This window comes from Vidua chalybeata, chromosome 3 (assembly GCF_026979565.1).
Source record: "Vidua chalybeata isolate OUT-0048 chromosome 3, bVidCha1 merged haplotype, whole genome shotgun sequence".
NCBI lineage: Eukaryota > Metazoa > Chordata > Aves > Passeriformes > Viduidae > Vidua > Vidua chalybeata.
The window spans coordinates 80,766,541-80,790,196 of NC_071532.1; the positions used below are offsets into that span (position 1 = coordinate 80,766,541).

The following is a 23,656-nucleotide window of genomic DNA, read 5'->3' on the forward strand; positions in this document are numbered from 1 at the left end:
ATATCATATTTTAGAAGAAATACTGGTTTTGATCTAAAGATGAACTTGTCTATGCACCAGCAAGTGAAATAATACTTCTTGAAACATATTCTAGTGATAAGTAGAAAAAATAGAAATCTTCTAAATACACAGAAACAATTTATAAAGAAAACACTCTGCCTTTTTAACTTATTTCATGGCTCATAAAATACTTATTGAGTTCCTGCTGAACAAAATTGCTTCTTGAAGTAACAATAAGAATCTCCCTGAGTGATACCAATAGTGAAGTGGTCAATATTATTCCTTCACTGTTATGGTAGACACAACAAAAGTAGAATTACCTAGGTTTTTTCCTGGCTTACAAGTTCCAAATGTGACTTCAAAAAATGAAGTAGCAAATAATTTTCAATCCTGGCAGACAATTTTCTTTTTTCTTGTTGATAATGATCTATAAATACCACGTATATCACAGAATCACAGAATGGCTGAGGTAGGAAGTGACCTCTGGAGATCACCTAGTCCAAGCATCCTGCTTTGTAATAATTTCTTCAAATAACAAGTGGCTAGAAAAAATAGGGCTGGGAAAGAAAGGGACAGAAATCCACATCCAGCAGTTGCTCACTGCACATTAGTGGCAGACCAGGTTTCTACGGATTTCACACATTGTACAACCCTCAGGCAACAGAAAGAGATCCTGAAAGATAATGGAACCCACAACTACACTAACTGGCATTGCATGACTGCTTTTGTCATGAAATGGTCACCTACATGAAACCTGGAGAACAAGAAACTTTAAAAGATACCATGGGACCTTCGAGTGGAAACCCAGGATACTGACATGAATGAGAAGGTTTTGAAGGGAGTGGGATGAACCAGAGGAAGAACTGGAAGGTGTACATGATACAGAAATAAAAGCTTTTTCTCTATGCAATGGTTTTATCCACTTAGGGAAATGAAATATAACATACAATTACGCAAATTAACTAATTTCTTACTACAGCTGAACCATTCTGCAACAAAATGTCCATTAAATGAGCTCATCTATCATACCTGACAATTTAAAATGGAAAATTCAGCTTGTCAAAAATTTATAGGAAAGTCCAATTTAGAAGGATTTTTCTTGATTGCCTTTGCAAAAACTCCCTTCCCAACTAATATAGATGAAAAATAGCATACGGAATTATCCTATTAATATTCTTTCAAAATAATTATCTAATCCAGGATAACAATGTTTACATACAGTCTGTTCATCTATTACTAAAGCAATAAAGTATTTGAAATCAAATGTTTCAAACACAGATTTCAAACACAGCAATTAACAAAAAGTTGTAATTATCAGTGAAAAGGGGCCATGACAATTTTAAGAGGTTACAACATCTGTTGCATTTTCTAAAGGAGCAGTCTGAACAGCAGAAATAAAATACATGTTTTCTCATCCTACCTGCCTTGTCTCTATAACAACCACTGATGCAAGTTGTATTTATTCCTACACCACCAATGTCATATATAGTACAATTAAATGAAACTGAAAAGGTCAAAAAACATCAGAGTAGGTTCTCCACAAGATGTCTAAACCTGATAATGTCAAGGTGACTCATCTTCTCCTTTGATTCATAACCATTATGTTCTCTTGACACTGCACAGGCTGTTAACACTTTTTATAAATCAAAACCTCCTTTTCCTTTTTAATTCAGATATTTTCTTAGTAGCTCTGACATTTAGGGGGATGTCACTACGGCACCTTCAGTAACATTATGATCTCGTAAATTAAATAGCAAGAGAATTCTCTCTTCTCACTGTACTTGCATATTGAACTCTAGATTTTTACTCAGAAAGGTTTACATTTCTTTGCTCCCTCCTAATATAATTGAAGGAAAATTAACATACACAATATTTCTGATAAACACTTGTATGGTTACTTGAAAGAAGACAGCATCTGCTCCTCGAAGGGTGTCTAGACAAGGATCTTTACAACGTAAAAGGCGATAACAGGAAGAGAGAAAAGCCATGGGGAAGAACACACAGGGACACAAACCTTACCACAAAGGCTGAGGGTTGCAGTTACAAGAACTCAGTCCCATTTATTGATAAGGGTATGGGGAATATGGGAGTGTTTCTTTCAAAAAAACTATCTGATGGGATGATAAAAAAATGGAGAAGCTATAAACAAAATATGCAGACATATACCTGAAGACAAATGTAACTAAGACAAGAAATAAACCTTGTCAGGAACACTCAGAGAAGGTAATAAATTTTTGGTGGTTGGAATGGAGCGGGAATGGGATTTTTGTCATTATTTTAGTTTGATTTTTTTTTTTTGCTTGCTTGCTTGTTTAAACAAAGCATTATTAGCTTCAGGCCACCTGAATAAGGAAATATAGCCTGTCTTTTAAAGACTATGCCACCTACAGTTTCTTTTCAGCTGTAATTTCAAATATATCAACAACTCTGAACAAAATATCACGGACAAATATTTAGAGGACTCATAGGAAGAAAGAGAAGTCCATTAGAGGAAAATGACAAGACTCAAAAGCCTACATTAATTTTACAGATAGAAAATCTTCTTTCTCATTAATATCCTCAATACCTTAATTTTTCAACTAAGTCCCTACACACCCACTGTAACATCAGTCACAAAGCTCTCTGAACAAACATGTCTATTCACAAGAAGCTAAAGCAAAAAAAAATAGCTATGGTAGGGGCAATATAATTTCATTATTCAATGACTGAGCCATCATCACAGAAATAAAGAAAATTATTTTCATCTGGAACAACGAGATCCCAAATCTTAGGTGAAGCATTATGCCATGCTAAAAAGGAAAAAATAAAGATAAATTAAGTAATAGAGGAGAACTGATACCATTTGGGTTTTGTTTTGGAAAGCCTGCATGTTCCCAGCCTTCAGAAGATCCTGTACTGTTTTAAGACACTAATGGAAAGACACAAAAATACAGACATAGTTCAAGCTTACTGTCTAAGTCAATTTCTGAACCTCTACGATTTTCTTTCTCCTGCTAGAATCAACACACTCACATGGGGTATTGTAAAAATTTTCTCTAGGAAACACAAGAAAGTCACATTTTTAAAACCCTTCTTTCCACCATTTATCTTATTCTTGTTTACCAGCCAGGCTTGTGTCTCATTGCTGCTGCATCTTGATCTTATCAATTATGTTGGCCCTGGTTCATTTCTGAATTCACCAGGCCACCTGGTTTCTATGGTGGAATTACCAGAAATCCTGACCGTGGCCAGAAGAATAAGAATGAACTCTAAGAGAGATCAATTTTATAGAAGAAACTCCCAGACAGCAGTCTTCTTCTAGTCCTGGCTCACCCAACCCACAAAGGATAGTAAAGATGACAAACTGATGATAACACAAAGAAAGCTTACAACAAAAATAAACAGAACATAAAAAGCAATCCTTTAGTAAAATATTCCTGCTTTACATTGTAGAAATAATAAAATATCTATGTAGATGAAATAAGTTACCTGTTACAATCATCCCTGTCATACGTACATATAGTACATTTGATGATGCAAATGTATTATAAATTTCAACTTACATCACTAAACTGATATTCTTAGAAATTATAAGACAAAAAATATTGGTAAAGTCTCTCTTAGCCATCAGATTAGAGGAGGAAATCACCGTCTTTCAGAAATTACCAACGACAGCAATGTTGTAGCCTGTTACTGACCAGCACATACATCACATTAAACACTATTTCAGCACATCTTTACTCAAGATATCCATCACAAGCCTGATTTATGTTCAATAAATGATCCAGCAGTTGCTTTACAAGTCATTTCCTCAAACACAAAAACCTCCCTATATTCTCAAAAGCTGTGTGATACTGATGTGCAGCCTTTTATGCCAACATGAAAGCAAGTATTTTATTAACTCTAAAGTCTATACTTGTGACTTGTAAATACTGGGGGGAAGGGGGAGAAATAAAGGCCTACTCAGACTCAAGTTAATTTCTCAAACTACTTCTTCTAAATGAATGGACAGAGATCTTTTAGTTGAATTTTAGTAAACCCTCAAAACACACTGAACTTAAGGAATGCAATACCCTATGGACACATCACACCCATCACACTAAAAATAGCTGCACTTTTAAATTTACATTGGTAATGGGATTTCTGGGCCTTTTTTGAAAATATAAAAGCAAATAAGCAGTTTTCCTGAATAATACTATTATTTTTTTGTAGTTTTGATGTCTGTTTTCTAAATTTTCCCCTTATTACTGTCTTTCTAGGAAGAGGATAAATTTACTGACAAAATGGATGCACTGATGGAAAAGGTCCAAAGCAAAATAGAAACATTTTGTCTGTAACTCAAATTCAGCCAACACAGAGTCAACTTATAAACTGGACTGATGGATCAAGCACAGTTTGCATATAAAGCCACAGGACAGGGAAATGCTACGGGTAGGTCAGGGCTTCAGTTCTATTTTATCAGTTGCTCATCCTATTTCTCTGCCTGTCTCCACATGCAAAATTTTTAATCTGTTTTCATGTGTTCTGTGACAGAACACATCTGTTCTGTCAAGTTTCTCTAGTCCAAAGAAGTAACAAGCTAATTTTTAGAACCAATTCAAACACCATCGTTGTCAAGTTCCACTGTTCCAATACGTTACATGTAACTGAGAGTTGTTAAAACTACTCTGAACCAGAAAGTTCACTATGACTAAAAACAAAGAAATGGCAATCACATTTCCTTTCAAATAAGGTTGAAAGCTAAATGAGGAGATTTTGAAGATTCTTAGAAATTAAGCATTTCAAAGAAATTTTAACTTTGAGAAAATGGTGATGGTGGGGCTCAGTTCTTTAGGAAAAATAAAAACTGATCTGGAAACTTATTTTAGTATTTAGAGTTACCACAAGAAAGCAGTTCAAATTCTGCCAAATTTATATCAGAATTTGATAAAGAATAATGCCTCTTAGTTTTACTTCTTTTGTTAATCTTAGGCTGTAAAGCATTCCACTTCCAAAGCTAAATGAGCATAAATCAGATGGTAAATATTCTTATATATTATTCTATAAATTATCTTTGCAGTCAAACTTCGAGAATTTATTCAGCTTTCAAAATTCCTCTGAAAACCCAACCCACAACATAGCTAGAGCCCAAACAATAGTCAAGACTTCTACTGAAGCATTGTTTTAGCTGTGACTACTAACATATAAGTGCAAAAAACCCCAAACATTGTTGCTTTATTGGAAAATACAACATACAAATCTTTACCTGCAGCTCTGTAAAGTATTTTAGGTTCAAAGAATATGCATGGATTTTTGTCCTCTATGCATGACAGCAGCAATCCTTTGGCCTGCAGAGGACTCCGTGGAATAACAACCTGTAAAAATATGTTTAAGCAGTTTAGTTAAAATAGCAATTCTGCTAGAAACTTCCTCAATAATACTTAAAACTAAGCAATTATTTGCTTTAAATAAATCTACATACAGATTGAGCTGTTCTTACAAAGTGAATTGACATCAGTGCTACATTATTAAAGCACACTCCAAATTTTGAATTTTATTTTGTTCATTGATGAAGTTTTAATAGTTCCCCTCTATACAGTGATTTAAATACTAAGGTACTGTGCTCAGATAAGATACAACTAACATCTTAACAGTAACATTTGAGGTAAAAAGGAATAGAAAAATGTCAGTCAGATTAATATACATATATACATAAACTTAGTAAAATTAACATAGATGTACAAAAAAAAAAAAAAAAACACAGCTGACTGATCCTCAGTTACTTGGGTAAAGATTCATCAGAACAGACCTTAAAGGTATTCAGGCTTATTCCAGTAAGTTTTGAAGGCTACAAAACGAAATAATTACTTAAAGCTGACTTTCTTTGCTTATGGTGGAAGCTTTTGTTCATTTTGGAAATAAGTAACCAATAAATACCTTAAATCATTATCAAGCAAATAAAACTAAGGCAGGTCTCCAGATGTAATCCAAAAACTTGGAAGGAAACACTATAATTCATTTGCCAATAAAAGAGTTAACTTTGGATGATCTAAGAGAATTTCAATTATGAAAAGAAAATTACCAAATTATAGCAGTTTAAATGAAAATAGAAAACCCAAGAGCCAAATTCCCTCAAATCAGAAGAACCAATTAATTTCCATCCCTCAAGAACTGGAATATGCAGCATGAAGTCTATCAGCAAACACTTTTATAGCTGTTAAGTTAGAAGTCACTGAAAACATTAGTTCCAGCATTTAAAAAAAAAATTAACTACAGCCATGGCTTCAAAATATGTTTTGAAAGTAATATCATTTGTTTACATAAAAATAATATAAAAGAGTGAAAACACAACCTAAATCTCCTATTACATGAAATTAACTTGAGAAGTGCTTTTTCCAAACAAGGAAGAAGCAGTTTATTAATATTTCACCAAAGCATTTGGTAACAGACACATGGGAAATTACCCACGGATGTCACTAGTACAGCTCCTTAGGTATGAATCATTTTTAGGACAGACTTTATTTACCTTATTCATTCACGATGTTAAGTCAGAACATGGTGATGAAGACTATTCCAAAGCTGGAAGTCACTACACTAGAGAGGATGATACTAAAAAGACCCAATTTACAAAAACAAACTGAAAAATACATACTGAAAGTCACATGTTTAAGGACTACATTTTTGTTACAGCTTTAGAGCTCAGGAGTAGAAATTCAGATGTGAATTTATTATCTGCTCAAGAGATGACTAGCATACTATGCAGTTAAGCCCTAAAAAAAAAAGTAACAACATAGCCAAGGAACTGTTAGTGCTATTGTAAAAATCGCTGCTAGAAACTCAAGTGGAATACTTAATGATTCTTTCAACCCTTTGAAAAGAAAATGAATGAAACAGATGTCAAAAGAGCTCCAGATACTGCTAACATTTCTTTGATACTTTGATTTCTTTAGTCTAACAAAACAAAGACTAAAGAGAATACAAGTGTTTTAGGATATAAACGGGACAGTGAAGGACAGATAAATATACAAGTTAGTCAAGAACAAATTTAGGCTGGAAATGAAAAAGAACGCTTCTAACCATGAGAGAAGATATTGGTACAATGGAATGCAGAGAATCAATATTAATGTCTTCTGTGTACACCCTCACAACAGTGGACAGAAGATAGAACCATCCAGTAGTGTTCTCAAACCCTAATAAGCTTTGCCTAAGTACCAATGACCACAACCCTTCCCCTGAATAACCAAAGATGTACAAACCCCCCTTGGCTTGAGCAATCCAAACTCTACCTGCCACTTAAGAAAAACATAAAACAGAAAGCTAGAAGCCTTTCACAAAGTTTAATAAAAGGGTTGTTTTGAAAGCCACTTTTTCCAAAGATCAAACCCTACCCTTCTCAGCATGTAAGACATTGACTTTCCTCCTGTAATATGGTGAAAGTATACTTAGTTATGGGACATTTGAAAATGCCTCTGAAATACCAGTTCATTTTAACTTCTTGATTTCTATTTTAAGGGCCAGGATTATTCACAAATACCTGCAATCTTGAAACATTATGAACTGTACCAACAAACAGCTTTGCAAAAAATATTAAAGGAATAACATTGTTTTCAAAAGCAGTAATATTCAAAAGATAAGAGTCTAAAATACTTCTCTGTGCACAAAAAACTAGAAGATTGCTCCATCAGTTCCACAGAATTCATGTGCCTTTACCTTTAACTGACATGACAGATCTTAGTGGTAGCAACCTATTTTAGCATTTTACCCAAGGAAAAGTGAAAGAAAGTGAAAAACCCACACAAAGATCAGAGATGGGAACAAAGAAATTATATTACATAGAGTGACTAAACAAAATTCTGACTTACTAACTTGTTGATAAGACTAGCCATCAGTCTAGGTAGTTGGTATGAATCAGAAAGAGTATTAATCACCAGAGTGGACCACTAAACCTCATCCCTTGGTTTAGTATATTAAAATTTGAAATTGACCTACAAGATCAGCAGAAATTAGCTGGACCTGGAGTCAGTATTTTAATTATCTAAGCTATGTTTTGCTTTCATACAATAATAAACTACTTTAGTTTTAAACAAGCTCTAGAAAACATTTGATTCAATAACGTGGCAAAAGATTTGTAGATTGCTTTTGTCTAAATCAGAAAACACTTTCAAGTTCAGAAGAGGACATCAAATACCATAAAGAACACCCAAAGACAAGAATGTATCTCATTCCTCAAATAAATAAATAAACAGTGAATAATACAGGTTTTTTATTTAAGAGAAGAACAAGTAGGAGAAATGGCTATGGCCTCCCTGTAGATGAGTAATATCTGAAGCTTTAGGACACGAAAATCATACAGAGACAACAGTATAAACAGCAGATAAACAATGAACATGTGTCTTTAGAATACAAATACTGGTTCTGCCTACATCTTCCACATTCATCTGCCATGAGTCATTGCTCAATGGACTGGATGCCAGCTAACCCAGAAGTACAAGTTCACAGACAAAAATTTGGTCAGGAAAAAATGGAGAGCCTGACAAACAGTGCTCTCTTGATCTGAGATGACCAGATCCTGCACTTCGCTTTCCCTAAGAAAGTTATCCACCTAAGCACTAAGTGTCTTCACTTCAAGGGAAGCCACCATCTCAGGCAGAAAGCTTGCCTGAAGTTCTCACTCACTGAATCACCAAGCAGTTGAGTTTGGCAAGGACCTCCAGACAGTTTGTGCCTGCTGTCCACCACTGTCTTTCATATAAATTAATTCAATAATGCACTTAAGAGAGATGCAGAAATTAAAAAATAAATAAATGAAAAGGAAAGCACTACTTATTAATTGTTAGTTTTAGGTTCTCTACCATACTGTATATAAAACTATGTAAAATATGTGTTTGTAGCTCAAAAAACAGACAAAGTGTTATGTGTACTAAAGATTGCTTCAATAATGGCTATAAATTTTCAAACATTTAACACAGTTTAGGTTTTCTGATAGTTCTTAATTAACATATTCAGGTATTTTGTTGTGGATTGACATCTACTCTTCTTCCCCTGTCTGCACCCAGACTCACTGCTAGTCAGGTCCATTATAAAATGAACAAACAAAAAAAAAAATCTTCATAAAACAAGAGTTACTATACCTTTATTCCTGGACAGTGAGCAAAGAAGGCTTCTGGACTTTGAGAGTGATATAGTGCACCATGACCCACACAGCCCCATGGTGCTCTAATGGTGAGGTTTCCACAATTGAATAGATCTCCAGAGCGGTAACGGTATTTTGCTGCTTCATTAACAATCTGGGAAGATTTATATACAAAAGTAACATTCACTCCAATACCTCTACTTATGCATCAAGACACTTCAATACATGCAATGTAACTTCATCATCTCTTCCATGCATGGGATTCAGAGGATGAAATCAGAAGCAAAGGAATACTGTAAGTCAGCACAAAGAAAAACTTTTTCCAAGGCAAATAAACCAATAATTTATTGTGTTCAAGTTAGATGCCTAAGCCTCAGGGGTAGCCTTATAACCCAGTTGTTTAATCATTCTATACTGTCAATCAGCCCTGTCCAGATCTGTACTTTGTTCTGTGGACACATGGCCAGCTGCAGCTGTATGCAGAAATGAGACTGTGATCAGAAGACATAGGCTTTTGAATTTATGGCTGCTGAAGCCAACACAGCCACAAAACCAAAAATCAAAACAAACAGACATTTGCCTCAAACCAGATCTTTAATTTCCATTATTTAATAAGCCTTCAAATTGGCCATGGTACAGTTTACTGTTTACAGTACAGCACTAGCACTGTTTGCAGTTTATGCCTGTTTACCTAAAGCATGCATAAATATTAGTAATGCAGCTGTGGTTATATTTGCAAAAATTACATATTCAAACCAAGTACTTATGCTAACAGAAGAGTAATTTAAACAGTTGTAAGATTTATTTTAACCACTCTCAAATTTATTAGTACTAACCTGATCAAATGCTGGAAAAATGTAATCTGCAAATTGAATTTCTGCAATGGCTGTAGCACCTGTAACAGCAATTCCAATACCAAAGCCAACAATTCCTTGTTCACATAAAGGGGTGTTGAAAACTCTGTCTTTACCTAGATTAAAAAAAAAAAAAAAAAAAAAAAAAAAAAAAAAACAAAACAAACAAAAAAAAAAGAAACACAATTCCTTTAATACAACCAGCTCTAAGTGGAAAATATTGTCCCAGAAATATTTTACTTATAAGCAAGTCACATACAATTAAGCACATAGCTGTTTAGATGGGCTTTTTTACGTGTAGCAACAATAATCATCCATTACAGGTACAGATACTTTAACTTGTAACAACTCAGAGAAAGAAAAGGTGAAAATGAAAGCTAAGAACAGTCTCTGTAACTTACAACGTTCTGAACACTTGAAGGAAAATTTGTTCTGACACAGTCACACTTAAAACACGCATAACCCCCATGCTTATATGGGAGTGAACAATACTTACAAGCATTTTTTCAAGTTTACAATAAAGGTAGATGTTGTTTCTTCCTTTTTTTTCCAGGCACTCACAAGTAACTGTTCCTACTCAAAGGCAGCCAGATGTCCAGGAGCACCTGTACAAAAGCACACTGCCTCTTGTCCACACTCCCCAGCAGCAGTGCCCAACCTTACCACTCTTCTCTACCAAGGTAAGGCTGCATTCACATAAGTTGCTGTGTCTCCAAGGAACTGCAGTTCCTGCTACAAACCCAAAACATTTGATTTCATTTCTTCCCTATGGGAATGCAAAAGGTTACTTTAGTCCTGACATATTTCTGTGCCATAGTAATTTCAGATCCCAAATATGCATCAATCTAATAGATGGTTGCACACAAAATTGTTCAGTTCATGAAATTAAAAACAAGAAGGAGTAGGAAGAAGATTAAACACCACTACTAATATCCTGTAAAAGACATATTTAACATATTTGCCAGCAGTACTTTTCTGCCAAGGGAGTATAGCAGAAAAATCTCAGTCTGCTATTAAATCTTCCCTTTAGAACACTGGGTAGACAGTAGGTTTCTATAGGAATCCATCATGCATGAAAATGCCAAGACTTTAAATGGGATGGAAAAAATGTGCACGGTGCACACCAGTGGCTATGAAATAAATTAAACAATAACAAAATAACCATGAAACAACTAACCAAAAAAACAGACTAAACTAATAAGTGGGAAAGCTGTTAACTATGAGGACTTCTAATTTCAATATCTCTAAGTTCAACTACAAAAAGGAAAGCTAACAGAAGTTTTCAGAAAGGGATGATTAGGGAAAAACCATTGTCCAAGGCTATATTTGCAATATACTAAAGGGAGGTATGTTTTACAAATGTTTAAAGGACACATCTTTCATTTTCACATGTCACCCAGTACACCACTCTCACCTCTTGTATCCTGTCCATATGCATGTATGTATATATATATATATATATATATATGGAGAGAGAGAGAGAGAGCAGTGAATATGTTTTTGGCTCTCTCTCTGCTTTCCTTTTTTTCCCCCTCCACCAGGAACATTCATTTAAAGCAAGTAAAAAAAGAAATGCCATCAAATGATATTACAATATTGCTGGCATCAGTGAGGCTACACAAGCCAACATCAAGTCCAAAGAGCTGCCACAATTGCAGGACACACCATGATTTCTCATACAAGACAGTGGAAACAAAGAGAATCCAAGATTAATTCTTCCCCTAGAGGGACTCTTTACTGTGTAAATTGTTCTCATTCCTGAAGGAGCTGTAATCTCAGTTCCTATATTGCATTCACTGGTGCACTCTCTCCGTTGACAGACATCATAGCCAAAAAAAAGGGAAAATAAACTTCCTGTGTAAACGTGTAGCTGTCCCAGGCCTTACCACCACAACTGTGAAGGTGCAGAAGCCCTGTACACACATCCATCCGTAACACCATAAACACTTGGTAAACACTTCCTTCCCTCCCTTTTATTTATCTAGCACACCATGAATTAGCCATCTTGATTCCCTTCTCTTGCACTGACACAATTAAGTTTAACTAAAAACAAATCTTATTTTAATAAACTAAAAATGTATTAACATTATGAAGACATATGGTAATGTTTGTGATTTTCTTTCTACTTTCCTGCTTTTTATAAGTCCATTGGCAGATCACTATTTTTCACTTCACTTGCTTACAGGATATTTTGATCTAAGGCTTATAGCTTACTTAACCTTATTCTTTATTAACAGATTTTTCAGAGTACACTGAAATAGCCTAATACACAGGTTCCATAAATAAATAACCCTCACACAAAAATTGGAATGTATTTGAACAATCCTGTGAAATGAGCTTTTAACTAATAATTGATACAAACTTGAAAGTTAATTCTTTAATATCAATTTAGGGTGGTGAATTAATTTAAAAGCATGTTAACCCCACCACACTACCATGTAACACTAGAATTCGAAATATAAAATACATCCTAATAAAACTGCTGAAACACTAATGAAATATTAAATGAGAGGTATCACGTTGCTATCAATGGAGTATGATGAAATAAATGAAGTGAAAATCATTAAAGCAAAAGTGAAATGTAACAAGACAGCTGTAATGTGAGGAGTGTGAAGCACCTAATTTGGAGTTTCAGGATTAAAGGTACAATTCTGAAGCACCATGTCTTAAAACAGAAAAAAGTGAGCTAGGGAATTCAATTAATGAAATTTATTACTCAGGAATGGTTTTGATTGTAATATGAAAGCAATAATACTGGCCTCTTAAAAGCAAATCCTAAAGTACTTCACTGTATATTAGATCAGAAAACAACTCCAGGCAGAGTTTCGAGGGGTAGGGCTTTCTTTATAAAATCTAGCCCCTTATGACAAAAAGACACACACATTGTTAGAATAAAACAAATATATTAATTTCCCCAAACATTAAAAATTGTATGGTGTTGCTTTAACCTTCTATTTTTATTGATACAATATGAAAATCATTACTAAAACTAACACAAAATATTTAAATATTTAGCATTTAAATGCATTAAGCCTATGTATGTTTATCTAGTTTATTTCATATTTTTTTATTTTTTACTTTCTTTCAAAACATGAAAAGGAAGTCCACTTCAACAAACCACCATTCACACCATCTTCTGCAAACCAGCTGAGTCAGATTTCAGCTGAAATCTGACTGAAGCACACAAACAACCCAGAGATACATGGTGTTTCCATATTTCATTTCCTTACCAACAAAAAAACACTTCCTAAAATGTGTTCTTCTATGATTTGCGTCAGCCACACAGCTCAAAACAAACTAACACCAACTCAAGGAGCTGACTTGTCAGCCCAGGTGAAAGTAGCACCTCTGCATTTTCTGGAGCCAGGTGCGTCAGCCTCTGCAGGAAGATGTTACACTGGTGTGCATTTCAATTAACCTGCCTGGCTTTATAAACATCCTTTATTTCAGCCATCTGAACAGGTCAGTGCCCTTTGCCAGCTACTGAGGGAAGCAACATGGCAAACAGGGAGGGTTACGTGAAAAAAAAAGGATGATTCTTCTCATCTCTCCATCCCAACAACTCAGGAGTAAGACTAGATGCATGTTAAGGAAGGAAAAAAACACTCTAGAAGTCTTCCCTAACAAGGAAAATTTGAAATTATGAAGAACAAACATTAAAGAACAAAGCAATATTCGGTTCAATTTGACTTAAATAAAAAATGAGTGATCTTTGTGATTTTCAGAACAAAGAGTACCCATGATTGTTCAAATTACCACTGACCCTTTGTGTAAGAGACAAAAGCTTTAAGGCAGTCTCATAGTCATCTCCTTGTTCGCCAAGAATAAGGAGTTTCATAGCAACCTAACAGAACATGTTTACAAACATTCGTAGTCGATTATTGTGCATTAATGTTTTGGCTGCTTCATCTTTATTTGTTCCAAGCCATCAGGAAGAAAATATTTCAGGATTCAGTAACTGCAACAAGTCATGTTCCTGTCTTAATTTAACTTCAAAAATGAGATACTCAAACAATATTAAATCTCTTATAATGTTAACACACCACCCAATGCTCCAACTCTGAGTAATTTCATATCACTCTGCATGAGTCCACCCTGGACCATTTGGGTGGTTTAAGGAGTACTGCTGGTGATTTAGCCAAAGGAGAACTGTGCTTTGTTTTCAAAATACTTCTACATCACTGGCGTTAAAAAAATGCATAATGCATCCTAAAAGATGTCAGTACTGAGCAGTATTAACAATATATATGGACAGCATTTTATTTGTCCCAATGATCTCACTAACTTCCATTTAAAACATCCATAAGAAGTCAAATAGAAAAGTTTAAGAAGCTAAATATATTAGGAGTTCAACCGAAGCAGTCAGGCTGCACACGCAGAGAGGATGGGAAAGAAAAGATGAGCTTTTTGGGTACTCACCAGGGACTTCGTGTAGAAAATTCAAACAGGAATTACTGATTTCCAATCAGTCCTGCCTTTAAAGACCTTTTTTAACCTTAAAATATGTAGGATTTTTCATAGATGTACTTCTACATCAGTCTACTAACTTTATTTCTTAAAATAATTAACACAATCTATCCAACATTTAAGCTTCTTGGTCCCACCAACCCTTTTAAGCCCCATTTTACAACTGGTGACACTTGTAGTCTTCCATTTCTCTGATACTGTACAAGAGGGCAAGCCAAACAGTAAGTAAATTTACGCAGCTCTTTTGGAGCTCCTGGGTTAACAAAAAGTAGTTATACTAACTTATTCATTTTAATAATTTTGTTCTATAATTTTTTCTACTGATAACCCAGTCACGGTTCTCCAGCTTTAAAAAAATAGGCCCTAAAGGGAATACCAGTAAATATACATTAACTTTACACCTGAATATAGACATTTCAAAGCTACTTGTCCAAAGCAGGGATTCAGGCTCACTGACACAGAGATGGCTTAACTCTCAGTCTTGAAACCTTGCACACTAACATGCTGTATTGTTTAAAAAGCTGCTTTTCCCAGAGCTATCCATGTTACAACACATTATTTCACCTAACTGATGAAAAGTGGTTATATCAAATGAAAAGGATTTCACATGCAAGTAGCTTTTAACTTCTGAAGGTGACTTTTACCTACTGTACATAGAATAACAACTTACAGAATTTAGCTATACTCCTCTCCTGTTCTTCCCCAACCCTGTTTCCTGCAAAAGCCAGGAACATTTGTGTGTGCCCAAACATTCATAACAGGCTTCAAGGACCCAGCCATGCCTCTGGCATAACTCAGCCAGCCCCAGGGCTGAGTGACAAGGTCTCAGCCCTCAGTCAAACCAGTGTAAAGTCTCAAGTCAAGTGCAGTGACTTGGTCTGTTAATAGGAGAAATACGTGTATCCACACACACTGTGTATACGTCACCTATGCCTTCAAAACAATTTCAACATTTAGTTACCTTGAATTAAAAAGTCATTCAATTTTTGATTATTTAGCAACTAAGTACATCACATTCCCATCATATTTTCCATAAATATTCCAAAATGTCACATTATGGCAGTAAGATACAAAAGTTTGTAAAAAAAACCTACTGCCAAAATCTGTGAGCAACTGACAACAGGGTCAGAAATGAGATTTGCGTGCACTAATCTAAATTAGCTTCTTCCTATTTTGCTGCTGCAAAATCCACTATCATGCTCTATTTTGCAACAAAGTAGCTGACTTCCTATTCTAGTTTTAGACAGAAGTTTTTAGACAGAAGTTTTAAAGATTAAATGATAGATAAGTCTTTCTTTCTTGGTTTCACTTGTTCACAGGAGTCCTAATTATGCTTCATTATTTGGGGCAAAATAAGAAAATCCCACCAAAAAATGCATTCTTCTGAACTACTTGTCACCACTGTGTTGCCCAAAGTAAAGGACACATGTTCTGCCTGGTAACTGGTACGAACAGGAATTCTTCACCAGTTCATCATATATGTTACTGACATATTCAACACTTTAGAAAAGCACTTCAAGTAATTTGGAAATTAGGAACAGCTGAAAGATATATTTTCCTTTTAAGTCTCCCCAAGTTACTAAATCATACATTTGAAGAAACATGAATTGAACTAGTAGTTCTAGCTCAAAGTGTTCTTAACAAGTCATTCTTTGACCTAAGATGAAGCATTTTTCTTCTAAGAGCTTATTAGACCACAACTACACTTTCACCTCCTCTCCCACAAGATTCCCTCAGGAGAAAAGCCTGTTTACTGCATTTCCATTTAACCCTCACTCTCATAGACTATAAATAGTTGCAGTCAGGAGAACTGCTGAAGCACAAAGAAAAGGTTACCATAGACAGAAATTCGTATAATCTGCACAGTTACTAAATTTCAGGTTTGGAAGGAAAACTTTCTACTAAAACTTAGTAAATTCTGAAAGTTCACAGCATGAATATAACAGTAATAATGCCTTTGTCAGGCTCACAGAATTTTGGATTAAAGAAGACCCAGAAAAACTCCATAGATACCTCTGCCTTCCTAAAGCAAAGAGTGATTTCATTTTTAGCCCTCTACCCCAGTTCAGATTTCCTGTCATTTGTGACAAACTAGCAGCCACCGAAGCTAAAGAATAAAACAAAAATATTGAAATATCCTATGCAATTCTCTCCCTTTCTCAGGGAAGAAGTGGGAGGAGTTGGGGGAGGTTAATGCAAAGCTTTGGCTTTAGCTTTGAATGCTGGTAATCTTGCAAGTCATTTAATCCTCCCACAATGGAAGAGCAGCCAAGCAGTATGAACAGGGGGAAGAGCAAATTCTTTTCAGGTACACAGTGTCAAGCGAATGAACGATGCAAAAAAGTAAACTAATTATAATAAAGAAAAAAATCCTCACTGTGACAGTAGTCACATGGTGGAATAAGCTGTCCCAAGAGGTTGTAGAAGCTCCTGCCTAGGACATGCTCAAAACTCACCTGGACAAGACCACAGGCAAACTAAACTCAACTATGTTGAGTACTGACTGGTTTGAAACAGATGACTTTCAAGGTCTTCTCCTTACAAACTCTCTATGGTTTGTTAACAGCCCCAAGCAGGGCTACATGCCAGAACTTTTTATGCCTGTCCTTTTCACCTGTCCTATTCACGGAAGCAATTCATGACATTGATAAAATAGTACTCATTCAGACCCACACTCTTAGGAAAAAATTTAAAAAGAAGCTCATATCTCAGTGGCAGATTTCCTCACCAGAATTTCTTTTTACTTTTCTAAGGGACTCTTGGAGAAAGAGTAGCTGTGATCTAATGAGCTCTTGGAAGGAAAACACATCATGTTGAGTAAGAGAATGACTTGTTGAGAACACTTTGAGCTGGAACTGCTAGTTTAAACATTCATGCGGGCTGCCCACTCCACACTGATATCTTCCTCATAATCTGGCTCATACATCCAGTTGCAGCCTAAATAAAAAAAGAGCAATGCCTAACTGTACAAAGCATTCAAATATTCCTCCAGCTATGATTAACAACATTCCTTTGTCAACTACAAAAAACTTTTGCTGCGTGAGAAGCACACATGCAGAAAAGCCTAACTGACATACAGTTTGACATGAGAAGCTATGCCAGATGACCGAGTGCTTACTTCCAAAAATATGCCCCAAAATTGACATCTACCAAATACTTATATGTGGGTATAAGCAGAGGACAACATACCAGCTTAAATTACAAGGCTTAGGTCAGTTCTATGCATTTTCACATCCTCTGCAACATGACATGACATGACAGAGATCCAACAGGAAACACAGAACAGTTGTCAAAGCTAAGTATTGCAACCTGTTAATGAAAATTCTGCTGTAATAAGCTGCATACACCATCTGGATGAGAAATCACAGAGTAGGCAAAAATGTCAAATACACATTACCCTGTCTCACATTCCTCAGTATCAGTAGTGTAGATGTATTTTATAGTAAATGTGAAAGCATGCTGGCTCTACCTGGAATTGTGAAGTAAGTATTCTCAACACAACAGCAAGGATTTCATGCTGCTGTAGAAGTACTAAGGAGCAAAGAGCTCAATGACTAGTAACCTGCAGTAATGAAAACCATCTCACAAATCCCACTGGTAACCATGCCTGCCCCTTTATAATGCAAAGCATGTGCAAGAGAAAATTTAATAAATTAGTCTATACTTGGTGCTTCCATCTAAGTGTGAAAACCCTGTGCCAGGTTTTGAGGATTTAATGTTTCTGCAAATAAAAAAGAAATCTTTTATAATAAATGACTAGCATGTTATACCAACCTGGTCACTGGAAGATGGCTCTGAATCAAGTCAAAATAAGAGTAACCTGCACCTCAAAGTGCTTCTGCTGCAAATCTGCTTAAACAATTCCCAAACTTGGATACTAGCCTTGATTTTTTTCACCCTTTTAGGCTTCAAGCAAATTACTTCCAAGAAAACTCTGAGAGTTTTATTCCCTGTAATAAAGCCTGCAGAACCTTCTTAAATTGGAATTACCACCCTCTTACCACCAAACTCAGAGTAGAAAAAACAGCAGACATATGGAATTAACCCCAGTTGATGAGTGGGACAAATAAACATAAAAATGAAACAGAGGGAATCACAGGACTAACAAAAGAAATTGAGAATCGCTTAATTCCACCTAAGGAATTGCAAAGGCATAGAGATGTCTAAAAGAAGGTACACAAAATGTGCTTGCAGACCTGTATTAATACAGACTGCAAAGACTAGTTATGCTCATCAATTCCATCTTGGGTCTTTAATACATAAAGTTTCATCCTTCTTGACATTATATTTTCAAAATATTGTTTTTACATGATTCACTGCATGTATTTTCTGAAGTGGAAAATTCCATTTTTATGAAGTTCAGCAGCACATACTTTTTTGCCCAGCAATGTATCTTGAAATATCTTAAACATGTGAGAACAGCTTTCTCTTTTTACTCTGCACTGAGCATCAAGTTATATATTAAAAAATACATTCCTTATCTTTCCCTGAAACAGGTTTACAACATAGGAAAAGAAACATAATAAATATCAGCAAGCCCCAAATAAATAAAATACAGTTTTCACACCAGGCACACTATCAGAACAATTAAAAAGAAAAGGAAAAAAAAAACTAAAATAAAAGCTATGTAGCTCTGACAGTGACTGATTTATATCATTATCCCACAGATACAAAAGGTGTAGAAAGGACATACTAAATTTTACCAACTTTTCTTCTTTTTCTAACTGTAAATCTTCAAAAAAGAATTGGCTATTTAAGACAAAAATGAACAAAATGTACTATTGTGTAATGAGTCCGAACACATTCTCCAGATGTTACTGTTCAAAGACATTTATATAAATCAGAACAAATCCAGGTCTTGCCAAACTATTCTGGAAGAACCAGGCAAGCATGCTGCAGAATTCTCCACTTAAATCTATGCACAAAGAAATGACGATAACCAAACCCCAGGCTATTTAGGTTTTACTCAATCTACACACAAGTAGTCATTTTGAACTCTGATTAAAATGTTCCACCCTTAGCTTATGTTCATGATGTCAAAAATTCTGAACTCTTTCCTTCTACCACATGCAATGTTTTAGGAAGGACCAAGACTTATGCCAAAGAAGCACCATGTTTCTCCAGCAAGCTTGCAGTCTCTTTTTGAAGCATCAAGATAACATTTTTCTATCTGCTTATACAGTAAAGCCCTAACACTTATGGTATTTTAAGCTGAGTTTTTCCTCCTCCTCATAATAATAGCCTGTGGTTATGTTCTAAAAGAATGTGAAAGACACCATGATTATTGATTCAAAAGTCCACATAAAAACCTCAGAGTGTCTTCCCATCTGTTGAATTAAGACCTAGCTACTAGTAGCTTTTGGGAGGTAGAACACACTGCCTTAATATATTGCATTACAGCCCATCCAAATTGTGTTCTTGTACTTCTTACCTTTGCACTGTAATATTTGGGACCACAAGAACAACCAGAACAACCCAGGATCTCCACTGACAGATATCTGCTCCCTTACCACTAACATTAAGTGTAGTCTACACAATAAAAAATGTCCTGAAATCACCAACAAAAATATTTACGATATAAACACTTTAAATTATTTTATGTATTTTGGAGGCAAACTATCAGAATTTTTTTAAAAACAACCCTGTACTATATCCAGTTCTATTAGCTCAGCTTCAAAAGCTTCTCCCATCATTTCAGGCTGCTAAAAGCCGTCAGGACATTAAGCAGTTTTTGCAAGCACATCCAAACTTCAGCCAACAACCTTCACCAAATACCATAACAACATGGGGACAACTCTATCTTCCCACCCATGTTTTCCTCTATAGGCTTTCACTTAAAACACAGAACTTGCTTTCAGGAGTTTTTTACAGCTAAAGCTCATAGAATAATATTTTGCTCAAGTAAATACTTATCTTCAAATGATGACTACTATTTTTTAGAAAAGCTGGTGTCCCTTGGGCATAGCTAGGTACAGCCATATCCTGGTCGAATAAACAAAGATTCATGAATTAGTTTACTGGACTATGAATAAATGATACATTTACTGAGAATTAAGTGTTCCCTGAAAACTCACACAAGTGTTTACACCTTAGACACAAGATCTACAGAATAACAACCAGGGATTATAGTGGATCAAGTATTGTAAATAAACATTATTGCTGCAAGACAAGCTAGCATTATCATGGGATGTAACAACAGAGAGCTGTAAGCAACCACATTTTACTCAGTAAAGCACAAGAGTAAAGTATCTGGTTTTGAATGCCCTATATCCTCAAGCTGTAGCAACCAGAGTTCAGAGAAACTGATCAATAAATAAAAGCTTCAAATCATAACAATAGTCCTGCACTGGGACCATGTGTATAGGAAAGCCAGAGAAACTTCACCACTGAAGGCTAAAAACAGCCTTTGCCAGCTGATCTGTCCCAAAACATACCCTTTGCTTCAGAGAGAAAATTTTGTAAGGCAGACAGAAAGAAAAGAAAAACAAATATGGAAGTGATAAATAAAATCATTTTTAAAGCATCCAGCTGATTGCTAATGTGGTTAGGTCATCCTGACATAAGGAACATAAGGATATTATTTTCTTTCACAGCTACAACTGTTGTTTCTTATGTAGTTCAGTCATTCGCTTTTTGCTGAGTTTGAAATTGGCCACAGGGGAAATTTCTGATTCAACTCTCCCTATTCTCACAGGATTCAATACAAGTGTTACCTCTTCTCTTGATGTTCCTTTTTTGCCTGTGATTTATCAATTTGCAAGAAAATATCCTGAACTGACTGAATAGACAGAAATTACTATTTACAATCTGCTCCCCATCTATCACACTTTTTTTAAAATATGGTTTGGAAGAAAATAATCCTAGCAACTATATTTACACTCCTAGCTGTATCAAAATAATGATAATAATAATAATAATAATAATAATAATAATAGACATGAAGGATTATATATAAAACAATCCTATAAGCCTGAAAATATTAGGGAAAAAAAGATAATTAAATTGCAAGTTATTTGTGCATTCCCCTTCCACTCTACATGACAAAATGGTAAAATGAGTAAGGAGAAAGAAAAATGAAGCTACTTATTACACATTTACTACTCTCTGCATGTATTAATGTCTCTGGCCACGTGTGTACCTCAGTATTACCTAAGAGGAAATTATCTGAGATTGATTTTGTTTTATCCTACGTACATATAGGAGTGACACAAGCTGTTCTGATTTGAGTTTCATTTGATCAAGCATCCACCCAGCAAAAAATCAATTAGTGGCTGCACAGCAGTAGATTAGAAAAAAAACTTGAGGACTAAGGCCTCAAACTGACTGCTAATAAAGCATCCCTCTAGAACATTTCAGCAATGTTACACAGAAACCTTGGGAAAAGCACTTTGTTCTAATTGTGTTTGAGGGTATCATAAGTTGCTGTGGGCAGTACATCTCTGTGTGCACTGACACACAAAAAGAGGGGAACAGCAATAACAGAGACCAAACAGAACAGATAAAAAATTAAAAGCCATGAGTCAAAACTCTCCAATCAGTGATGGGGCATTAATCCAGAAAGGAAGAAACCTATCTTCCTCTTGTTCACTCTGCAATCACACAGAGGATCCCAAACAGTGACATATTAATCACATGAGCAAAAGACAAATTCATTCCAAAACAATTCAAAAGAACAACTGCTGAAAAAAGCATTTCTGCTGTATCTCCACAAAGATCAGCTTTGGTATCTCAGTCAACTCTTTGTGGAGTAAGTTCAGAACTCCTGAGGGACAACATTAGGCCAATTCTCTTATACCCTGGGCAAATATTTGCTTCTGGTAGGAGACAGCACAGTGACATCCTCTTGGAACTGACAGAATCTTTGAAATAAAAACTCCCATTCAAAGTATTCACATTCTACCTGCATTTGAAAATAGTTGCAAGGGAATTAAAATGGCATTATTCAGGAATTCCCTATTGGAAACTAAAAGACTCATTTACACTATTTTCAGTCAAAAATAATTTTCAATAGCTCAAAAACTTAGAGAACAATCTATTCAGGCCTGCAAATACTGGGAATCTAACTTACACAGTCACCTAGACTCCCTTGATGGCAAACAGAAGGACATTCCATGACAAGGAATTGCAGGTTGCTGTGCAATAGGGAATTGAGCGAAACCTCAAAAGGTTTGCAAACTTCATCTTTAAAAGTGAACATATACACCCAAAAAAAGTCAGTCCCTACTCAAGCACTGCTATGGGAAAAGACCTGCCAAGCTCACCTTTCTTCTGTTGGACTCTCAAGGACTGATCCTATTCCACATTCTCAAAATATCAAGCTCTGAAATAGTCAGAAAGCTCCTGATCCTTACCCTCGCCAAGGACAATCTTTTGACATGGCAGCAAGTGCACACTAGATTCTCCCTTCAAGTGCAGGCCAGAATGGTATGAAAGAAAAATCACCACACAGGCACTGACAGATAAGGAAGCCCTCAAGCTGTAGGTGGCAGAAAGAACATTCAAGGAAAGTATTATATATATATATATATATACACTTCACCCTGTTTATGTAATTTTAATTTCTTGGCCGCAGTAGGCTAGAGAGGTCTTTCTTTTTTTTTTTTTCTGAGTTACACAAAAAACACCTGCCCTAGCATTCTTCTGAGTTACATCCCTTGTCATCACTATTTCTGCTATTCTTGTTTCTCAGTCTTCACTTCTGTCAACTTTCTCCATTTTTACCTTGTTTTTACCTCTGTTTTTTCCTCCTATTTCTTTACCTCCTATCATCTAATTCCTACCTCTGATCTCTGTATTTCTGTCATGGGGATGATACTGATCTTTACATGTTGCAACTTTATTTCACACTTCAGGCAGAGCAACAGGATATATACTCCCATTCCAAGATTGTTGTTTCAAATCTATTTGCAGACTCAAGGACAAATGGACAGCATTTTCTCTGAAGGATTGGAATAATAGTGTACTTCCCTTAAAAAAAAAAATTAAAAATGTTTGCACGCATTACCTAGGCTATAGAAATATAGTAGGCAGCTTACATCACACTGTTCTAATAACAGGAAACACCTCCCAAGTGCAGGACTATGGAACAGCAGGCATTGCTTATCTCAATAAAGATACTCTAGAGGTTAGAGGATGTAACTTCTGCAAAACAGTGACAATCAAAAACCTGACAGAGGGTGATGGGGAAGAAGATAAAAAATAAAACATGAATATGCCTTCCAGTGTACCAGACCAGAGAGAGGGG

General features: G+C 35.5%; 1 protein-coding gene across 3 annotated transcripts in view; it reads right to left on the reverse strand.

The window, feature by feature from the left end:
* BCKDHB (branched chain keto acid dehydrogenase E1 subunit beta) overlaps window positions 1–23,656 on the reverse strand; it is a 110,488-nt gene that overhangs the window by 77,970 nt on the left and 8,862 nt on the right. For all 3 annotated transcript variants that reach the window (XM_053939009.1, XM_053939012.1, XM_053939011.1), the window contains exons 4-6: window positions 9,928–10,061; window positions 9,090–9,245; window positions 5,225–5,333 (exon numbers count right to left, since the gene is read on the reverse strand). In XM_053939009.1, the coding sequence (XP_053794984.1) occupies window positions 5,225–5,333; window positions 9,090–9,245; window positions 9,928–10,061 (399 nt within the window). The remainder of the gene's footprint in view (window positions 1–5,224; window positions 5,334–9,089; window positions 9,246–9,927; window positions 10,062–23,656) is intronic.